Consider the following 10,113-nt stretch of genomic DNA (forward strand, 5'->3'; position numbering starts at 1 on the left):
ATCCCCTTCGAGCGTTTTTGTCGTCCTTCTAACGTCCGATTTGAGCGCCGTCGTCCATTCCTCGATGTTTCTGATGGGCCCCAGTTCCTGCGCTCTCCTGATATCTCTAAAGTTATCCCATTCAACGACGGCCGGCGCGCGAGCCCTGCGCGTTTGAAGGCCCACTTTCAGTATGGAAACAATTATGTAGTGGTCGCTGCCAAAATTTTGATCCGAATTATGCCATTCTAGATCTTTAATGTTTTTCGAGAATGTTAGATCTGGAGATGTATCCTTACTAACGCTATTGCCCACCCTCGTTGGACTCTCAGGGTCCGTGTGCAGAGTGAGCCCTATGTCATGCGTATCTTCCCACAGCTGTCTGCCTTTCGGGCATTGGTGCGGGTACCCCCATTCCTGGTGATGTGCATTAAAGTCCCCCACTATCAACAGTGGCTGGTTGCTTGAAATTTTGAGGGCCTTGCGAAGCAGAGCCCTGAACCTCACCTTCCTTTGCCTGGGTGAGCTGTATAAATTTAGAAGGAATAAACTAGGGTCCTTCTGTTTTCCGGTTATAATTTCGACAAACACGTTCTCGATCTCTCTCGACTCTAAATCGTGTTCAATGGCCGCGATGTTTCTTTTCACGAGTGTTGTGACCGAGGATTTCTCCCCCCTGCCACTATGAAATGCCTGATAACCTGACAGTTTTGCGGGTCCTCCAGTTTCCTGGAGGGCAATCCCCAACGGAGTCTCATCTAATAGCGGAAGGTACTGTTGCAGAATCGACCGCTTGCGCCGGAAGCCGCGACAGTTCCAATGCCAGATTTGATTTTCATTTGCGCGCCTGGCCATTTTGCAGTTGCGTGACGATCTGCTCCATATTCTGTTGCCACCCGTTCATGGCGACCATCTCATTCCTTAGCCTTTGGCATTCCTCGGCCTGTTTCTGAACTGCCCCAAGGACAGTTTGAATTTGGATGTTGATATGGTTCATAAATTCATTCATCTTGGCCTCTAATCTTACCAAATTTTCGACCCTTTTTTCTATAGCCTGAATAGGGTCGGCGTCTTGAATTTTGCGTTTCGTTGGTGGCGGGAGGGACGCCTCTGTGACCATCTTATCCTCTCCTTGCGGCTGTTGACGTGCCGCTGGGGGGGTCATCTGTCTAATGGGTTGTTGCGGAGGAGGGGTTGCCTGCCTCTGTGATTTCTTTAAGTTTTGGATTTCGGACCGTTGCGAATCGACTATCCCCGTTAATTTTTCGACCATTTTCTTTAATTTCTCAATTTCCTCGTCCCGTTTATCCCTCTGATTATTTTCCTGGGAGACCTTGCCCGCGAAATTCACACCCTTACGCTCCTTGCTCCTACCTCGTCTCCATGGGTTGGCAGGGTCCCTTGAGCTCGAGCGCCCCCTGGACTGGCTCCTGGCACGGGAACCGGAGCGTCCTTTGGGCGGCGGCGATGGTCTGCTCTGATTTGCTTCCAGTTTTGGGAAAGAGTCCTCGCGGAACTTGAAGTCTTTTCCCTCTTTGGGTTCGCGTTGTCGACTCTGATGTCCCCCACCAGTCGTCGTTGCTTGTCCCATCTTCTCCCACTGTCGCTTCTTAACTTCGTAAGGAGTGCGGAAGAGTTCTCGGCACTTGGGATCTCCTAGGGCGTGGCCTTTGCCGCACAGCTGGCATTTCAGCTCACACCTGTGGTCACTTGACGGGTTCTCGAAGCCGCAGCCCCGGCACTTGACGTTCGTCGGGTCTGGGCACACGTCAGCGCGATGTCCGAGTCGGCCACAGGCGACACACACTTCGTATTTTTTGCGGTACAGCTGGCATCTGTGCGGTGCCCCGTTGAGGTAAATCCACCTTGGCACTTCTTTCTCCTTGAAGAGGATAAAGATCGACTGTGAATCTTTTCCCAGCCTGCGGACGCCTCGAATCTCGGGGTTATCCTTGCGGTCTAGGCGGTACAGAATTTCTTCGATGGAGTATCCGAGTGGAACCCCGTGGATGACTCCCTTTCCGCAGTGCTCGGGGGTGGCCACGTAGGCGAACGTCTCCACTTGTTCACCGTCGAACATGAGGTGTTTCACGCTCGCGTACTTCAGCTTCCTCTCCGCACTCGTAGTGTTGACGAGAACGGAGTGCTGCTTCATATTTGGAGTTATTATATCTTCCTTCTCTTCGCGTGGGTTAATCCCCGCCGACATTTTGATGACGTCAGTCAGATATGCTGTTCCATATTTTGTAAGCTTAACTAAGCCGCCACGTGGTCGGAGAACAATTTTCTCGGCGCCGTCTGGAATGCGCGTATGCTGACGCTCGATCGACTTGGCCGCCATTTTCCTGCCGGCTTGCCTCTGCCGGGCTCGCTGTTTCGCACTTTTCTGCCCGCTCTTCTCTAGCGGCACGTACCTTCCTCCTTCGCTAGCGTACCATTGTCCTGGAACCGAAGATTCCTCGGGTGTAGTCGCTCCTTCCATAGTAGCCATGATTCACAACTTCCGCGCGACCACGAGCGGCAAACGATCCTCCGGTGGGGACGCCGCGGGCCCGATCGGCCGCGGTAGCCTCAGCGCCTCAGCTACGTGCTGCGTTGAACACACAAAGTCCAAAAATGGAGGAAATAAGGTCCCACTTGCGGAGAAAGCGGTATCCTCGTGGTCCTCTCGAGTTCCGTCGTCGATTCAGCACAAAGCCTAGGAAAACAAGATCGAAAGACTTCCGAAAAAGGCCAAAATTCACACAGCCCATCGGAAGCGCGTTCTACCAAGAAGGCACTTCGTCGTCTTCCCCTTATATTTACAACAACGGTTGCAGCGCTGACCGGTTAGATTCACAGCGCGAGCCCAGTTCGTTCTTCCTCCTCTTTTCTGGAGTGATTGCGCCCACGCACCTCGTTCAAACAAAAAAATACCACACACATGTAGCAATATTTTTCAGGCTTTTTACGTAAGCGTTCTGTAGTCCTTGATTACGTAGTGCCTCTATACTGCTGGTATCTCTACTGAATCAAATGCATTTTCGTAATCCATATAAACCACATAGAGAGGCTTATTGTACTCTGCAGATTTCGCGATAACCTGATTGATGACATGGATGTGATCCATTGTAAGGTATCTCTTCCTGAAGCCAGCCTGTTCCCTTGGTTGACAAAATCCAGTGTAGCCCTTATTCTATTGGAGATTATTTTGGTAAATATCTTATATAATACTGGGAGCAAGCTAATGGTCCTATAATTTTTCAATTCTTTAACGTCTCCTTCTTTTGTAGATTGGTATAATGTCTGTATTCTTCCAGTTTTCTGGGACCCTTGCAGTCGATATACACTTCGTATAAAGAGCCGCCAGTTTTCCAGCATTATGTCTCCTCCATCTTTGATTAAATGGACTGTTATTCCACCTTCTCCTCCCGCTCTTCATCGTTTCATGTCTTGCAGGGCCCTTCTGACCTCATCGCTAGTTATAGGAGAGTTTCTGTATCCTGTTCATTACTGTTTCTAAGTGAGGTATCGGGACTCCTCTGGGTACTGTATACAGGTCAGGTTAGAATTTTTCCGCTGCTTTTACTGTAACTTCGAGATTGCTTATCATATTATCCCTCTTATGTTTTAGTGCATACATCATGGTTTGTCCTATGCCAGGTTTCTTTTTTACTGATTTCAGGCTGCGTTCATTTTTTTACGGCTTCTTCAGTCTTTCTCATGTTATAGTTTCGAATATCAGTTATTTTCGCCTTGTGGAGCAGTTTTGACAGTTCCGCGAATTGCGTAACGCTGTGCGGCCGCCACTCCCATACAACCGCGTAGAGCGCAGGACTCTGCGATTCTAGACGTACTGCGCTCACAGAGAAAGGTTAGAAAAACACCCACATAAGCACAGCAGAGAAGTGGCTACGCGAGGCGGTTCGACCGTTAACTGTAGAAGCGTCATTCAAAGCAAGTAATTATTCTCCACTTCCGGCAGCGTTTTCTCTACTTCCTTTTTAAATAAAAAGATGTTGATCCATAAATATTCTCATAAACAACGGTTAACATTTTTATTATTCGCTTTTGCTTGCAGTTTGGTTGTTGCGTTGGCTCTCTCCCTTAGTAGATCGCTTAATTTCTCAACTCCTTGCGATTTTTGTTTCCAGTTACCAATTTTGCACGAAAGGTGCTATAAAATTAAGGAAAAACAGACGAGGTAACGGGCGACAGTCATCTTGCTTATGGGTTTAAGAGTTATTGCAGGGTTTCATGATGGACGTTCTTTCACATCATTTTATTTCCCATCTTATCTAACCCATATCACGTGTATATGGTTCCGGGCATCTGCCAGCGTCGCGGCGAGCCGTAATTCAAGGAAATAATGAAGCAAAGGGAAAAGTTAAACGCAATTGGCGTTTTCTCCGGCCGCAACTCGTTCCATGAGTGTACAGACCAGCTGAGTAACAGCCGCATCCCTCTCCTGGTCCCAGGATCAGCCTAAACAAAGAAGGTTGAACTAACAAAAGCAACAGCTATGCACGTGACGGTTGAATAGATGGTGACAACTGAACGCATCTCGTGTTAATCGTGCGGGTGCGGAATGTATGAGAAAACTGTCCTTCACATTACAAGAGATGCCGATAACTACCGCCATCTAAAAGGAGGGAAAAAGGCAGCATAAGGCTGACCGATGAACAGCTGCCAAGTCTCAGCATTAATCTGGCGGCGCTTTAGGAATGTGTGAGGAGTGGTGGCGTGGATGAGAAGGGGGGGGGGGCTATGCCACTTGATTTTGGGGGGGGCCCGGGCCCCCCCGCCCCCCCCCCCCCCGGGTACGCGCCTGCCCTGGCTAAAGTTAGCTGAAACACCCTCTATATTTAGGTATATGTATGGTATAAAAAACATGCGGTATATGCGGGTTATGTTGCCACATCATTTTATCACTGAAGTTGCCCATACCAGGTCTTACATTCTCGACAAAATTATTCCGCAAGATTTTGATAATGGCAGCCCGCAAACAAATTTCAGGAAACAAAACAGCGACAACGCATGCATTTTATCTTAAGCCTCGTCAGACTTGAATATTATAAGTGCGAAACAATGACAGAGCTGAAACCTGAAAATGTTGTATATTTATTGGCGCGGCTGCGCTCTGCCTCAGGAATCGGTTCGGGAGAGAGAAGAGGTTCGAAACTTGTGACACAAGTTCGCTTCAATTCATGCCACCACTACAGCTACGAGTCTTGCGCTTAGCGTAGTACATGTTGCTATCGCATTCGTTGCTTCGCCTTTAAGGCGAAGCTATCATATTTTTGTAATGCGATAGAACTTTGGCTACCTCCGAGTCCCAAATTTGATCTTCTCGTCCCGATAAACGAAAGAGTAGCAGGAGGAAAGTGCGAAGGCTGGCGTCCAATGCTGGGAAAAGGCACTGCCGGTCATTCCAAAGCCAACCGGACAGGGGGAAAGGAGGAGAATAAGTGGAGGAGGCAGAAATGCAGGACGGGGTACGGAGGGAAGGGAGAAAGTACACAGGCAACGCGCTTGGGCTGAACGAAAGATTCGAGCGGACGCACCGTCCCCGCTCTGCCCAATCGGCTCTGCACCGCCGCCCGTTGCTGACCTGCTGGGCAGCCACGCCGCCCACGCAGGAGCTGCAGCGCAACGCGCGAGAACTACCGCTTTCAATGCTCCGGGCGAAACTGGCAATTTAATTTTTTTTTTGTCAGAAAGTCAGCACACGCGCAAACATTTACGTCTCACGAGACATATAGCTGCCTAGTGATACGTGCACATTCATGTTTGCCGTAAGTAATTAAATAAATAAGCGTTAAATACATTTATTATAGTGCTCCTTCACCTTAAAAGAAAGAAAAAGTGGAGCGAAATACAGATACATTTTCATCGCAGCAATGCGGACTTGGCGCAACAAGCCTGGTCAGTCAAACTGTTTGGGCAAGCATTCTGCACATACTCGCATGGTGAACATAAAAGAAAGCCTAGCGCGCAGAAAAAAAGGACTCCAGATGTAGTATCTTAACAAAAAGGCGTAAACAACGCTTAGCGTTTGTTCGCGCTTGAAATGAGCGAAGCGAAATAACCAGGTTGCAGATAGATGACACTGAGCTTCCGTTTTGCATGTTGCCGTAGCGAACAAGGAATTGCGCGTTTCGGCGAGTCAGTATCATTTTATGATAGCACGTATACATACGCTGCGTTGGGTTATTGCAGACTAGACAAAACTGGCACAGCCTTTCGCAGTTGTCACTGATGACGCAACTTGGAGCTCGTGCTCTCAGCACGAGTCAGTGACAATTTTCATTTCTTGTGACACATTGTAATTTTGAAACTAAATAACGCAGCAATTGCTGCAGCGCTCCCGACCGGAATAACTCGCTAGGAACGGACACAATTCGAAGGAAAGCAGGCAGTGGTGCGATGCGCTTTCGGGCTGTTCACACAATGGGACAAGCGACGTGGAAGAGCATGGTACGCTCGTAGTTCCGTACTTTGGCACCGCACTTACAGACGGGCTTGAAAACATGTGCTCGTAAAATGTTGCCAATAAAAGCATCCACGCAAATAATTAAGAATGTTAATCAGGTTCACTTCCACGGATGGGAAGTATCTCCTCCCTTTCCGCCAATGTTTCATTTCATATCTAACAATTGTAGAGGCCGCGTTTGAGCGCGAACCTGCACGTTGTCTGTCAGCATGCTAGAGTTTTCGTATTTCTTTGCTTTCTGAGACACACACACTGCAAGGAGTGTAATCCCGAGGCAACACTTATACTACTAACGCGTGACCCATGTTGTGCAATTCTCGTATTCATGAGGAACTGACTCACTTCCACATAAATGTTTTTCCAGTAGCGATAATTGTCTCCAGTTTTGCTGAAACCAGGACAACAGCCTCAACCAATCGCATGAAAAAACGTAGAGTTCAGAAAGTCCATAATGCACATATTTTTCAGAGCTGCTGAAGATCCGCAGGCATGGCCGTCTGGTGTGAGTCTTCTGCGGTGAGTTGACTATCTCGATTTCTGTGTAAATTTTTCACATGCGAACAAAACCTTTTTTGCAATCTTTTTATGCCAACCTTAATTGGAATTCGCCATTCGCTCCATTGAAGACACTTTGCTTCCTAAATTGTCAGAACATTGCAAAATGCTTCGTTCTCAGTGTAAGTGCGAGCTTTACAATATCTGCATTAAAAGCTCACCATAGTGACGTAAAAAAAAAGATATGACCGAACAGGTGCTGTCTTGAAGTGATTAAAAAAAAGAAATCACGCACACCACGAAAGAAAAGGAGTGGTCTCTCTACTTTTGTGGTGTGTTTGTTTTTCGCGCTCTTTAACCATGCCAAGCATATGCCAACTAGGCCCTCGGTAAAGCTACTGCGTCGTTTTTGCTACTAAAGCAAAAATATATGACGTGAATTTGTGAATACACGAATATCTTTGTCAGACAATGCCCTCTGTACCCCACGCATTATTTTCATCCTAAACATGAAGATAAAGCCAAGCTACATAAAACCGCATTTTTAGTGAAACGCCGGTCCTGAACAACCAGTACTCGGGTATCGGTACACTGCGACATAACGTGTAGGTTTGCAGCAATGCAGAAAAATTGCAGGCAGTGCGACGGAACGCTATGACAACACTGTGACTGATTGCCCCGAAAATGGGCGCGCTTAGGTAGCCTGGGCGGAGGCTCAGAGCCCACTGTACTTACAATGTTTTTTGAACAGCACTGCTCCGATGAATCGCATAGGTTTGGCACCAGTTTTCACATCAAAGAACCATTTCGCTCCATTCCCTTGTCTTTGCAGTCACATGGTTCCTGCTGGTGTCGTGTGGATTGTCTAAAGGCGGACGCCTGCAGCAGCAGCAGTGGCTGCTCTCTGCGACTCAAAAGGCAACAGCGCAAAACAAGCAAGATATGGCCACTTCAAGAAGCACCAGTTGTCGGTGTTGAGGATTTTTTTCAAGCACGGACGCACCAGATTTGCAAACTGAGCTCATTAACAACAGTAATTTCCATGACCTTTGGCACTTTTACAGGTACTATCTTAAATGTGTAGAAAGGGATATACGCGGAAGCACAGGAGCCAAATCCGCAAACTTTCAATATGCATGGCGCCCTTAGCTTACACATTTTTGTCAATGACTTTGGATCTTTGAGCACCCGTAAGGTTCATTTGGAATTAGTAGTATACATTACTACAACTTATTTCATCTGTAGCAACATAACTAGCGACAATAAGTTTTGCGACATCCTTGATGCGTGCGCATCCGTGACGTGTTAATAAAAGAGAACATGAATAAGGCCCGCTCTAGGCCCCTTCTAGCAACCAACATAGGTCGTTTCCGAAAGAACGCAGAAAGAAGGAACACGCATACGTTGGCAGACGCCTTCCTTATTCTCTACTTGTTCTTTCTAAACGTTGACGTGTGAACAAGAGTCGGAATTTGGAAATTACACGTGATACCATACCAACAACACTGTTCACTCTTGCGCTACAACTATGAATAATTTGTTTGATGAGCTTTAGTTGTTTTTGTTCAATTTTAGGTTGGCTTTTGTTTGCCAGTTTGTTAATATTTGTTCCATGTTGTCGAAAATAAAAAAAAAACAGGAATTGTCCAACAACTTTCACGTTTATTTTTTGCTTATGCCTTCGCACCCACTTACATTACGTAAATGTTACACAGGGTGTCCCAACTAACGCTAGCCAAAATATTAAAAAGAAATCTAACACAATAGTCGATTATGATGCCTATACGGTGTTGGAATGTCAGTCCGCCGCCAAGATATTTTGTGCTTTCACTGTTCGGCTAAGCGAAGACGAGAAGCTGCGCAGGACACGGCACCACGAGAGCAGCTGAGCGGCGCAGGATGTTTCAGGACGCGGTGCTCCAGTCGCAAGTCACGCCCTGAATTCAAAAAATTACAAACCGGTTTAGTGAGTGTTCCCTAAATAGCTGTACAAGTAGCGCACAAGAATTATCCTGGCTGTGGAAGAGGAACGAACAACGCAGGTCTCATAATCGTATGTTGTACCAGTTTTGTTCAACAGCTTGTCTAAATTTAGCTAGGACACCCTCCAAGTATAATAAGACAATATACGACAAAATTGAAATTATGCGGCACTATTAATTAGCACAATTGAAATGCGCTCTATCCCTACAGCGCTAACTTTTAAAGACGCTCATCCGTGTCCGTGTCCGTCGATATACAAGGAATTCGCACAAGCAAGCAAAAATATATATAGTGCGTGAAAACATTGCATGTACCTGGCCGATCAGTTGTATATGCTGGTGAGTCCATTAAATTATATAAAACATCAAAGCACGCTATTTGTTGACTAATTTGTAGGGGACATTAGAATGTCCGACGAGCGCACTTCACTTTTGGTGTCACCGGCATCGCCTGAGGTTACGTTCATAAACGTGTGTACACAAAAAAAATTACCGACGATTACGTTACTTCCTAATGCGAAATTTGAGCGCAGCAAATAAGCTGTTTCACCTTTTGGATAGATTGAGGCAAAGAAATCGAGCAACACATGTATGCGCTATCACAGAATTTTTTTTTTTTATTTTTCACACGTATTCCTTTAACAAAGACTCCACTAACAGTTCTTGACAGTCATGAAGGAAGCTTTGTGGTCGGAGAAATAGACTGATATATGTTCGACTTGGTACACCAATGCTTGATTCTCAAAGACGAGATCTATACAAGTGCCTCGCGAGGTTGTCACAGCCGTGGGACGCGTTACGAGCGAGAGGAACGGGATGTTCTCCCGCATAAGTGTTAGGAAATTGCTGTTTGTCTTTGACCGAAGGAGCGAAGAAAGGAATTAAGTTCGAGCCGGCGCTTTGACAACCGGAGACTCGCAGGAAGAGGGGGGAGGGGGGTGGCGTGTACACCCACGGCAAACGATGGGGGCAGAAGCGCGCGCAGCAAGCGGACAACACGATAAAGGGAGGAGGGAAGAGATAGCAGCGACTGACTGATGCCGCTGACGCCGATAGTGAGTCAACCCCAGCTGTGGAGTTGGTTTCAGGGACAACGCCGCCGATGCCGACACAAACAATATGATACCCTCGCTTCCGTAGCGCTAAGAACCAGGTCTAGCCGTGGGAAGGTGGTCACGTATTCGT

At 47.1% G+C, this 10,113-nt stretch overlaps 1 protein-coding gene across 1 annotated transcript in view; it reads left to right on the forward strand.

The window, feature by feature from the left end:
* LOC135908632 (uncharacterized) overlaps nt 1-8,599 on the forward strand; it is a 113,986-nt gene extending 105,387 nt beyond the window's left edge. Inside the window, exons 3-4 of the mRNA XM_065440480.1 lie at nt 6,920-6,967; nt 7,779-8,599. Of these exons, the coding sequence (XP_065296552.1) occupies nt 6,920-6,967; nt 7,779-7,815 (85 nt within the window). The 3' untranslated portion in view covers nt 7,816-8,599. The remainder of the gene's footprint in view (nt 1-6,919; nt 6,968-7,778) is intronic.
* The last annotated feature ends 1,514 nt before the right edge of the window (nt 8,600-10,113 follow it).

The sequence above is a fragment of the Dermacentor albipictus genome, chromosome 4, assembly GCF_038994185.2.
Source record: "Dermacentor albipictus isolate Rhodes 1998 colony chromosome 4, USDA_Dalb.pri_finalv2, whole genome shotgun sequence".
Taxonomy (NCBI): Eukaryota; Metazoa; Arthropoda; class Arachnida; order Ixodida; family Ixodidae; genus Dermacentor; species Dermacentor albipictus.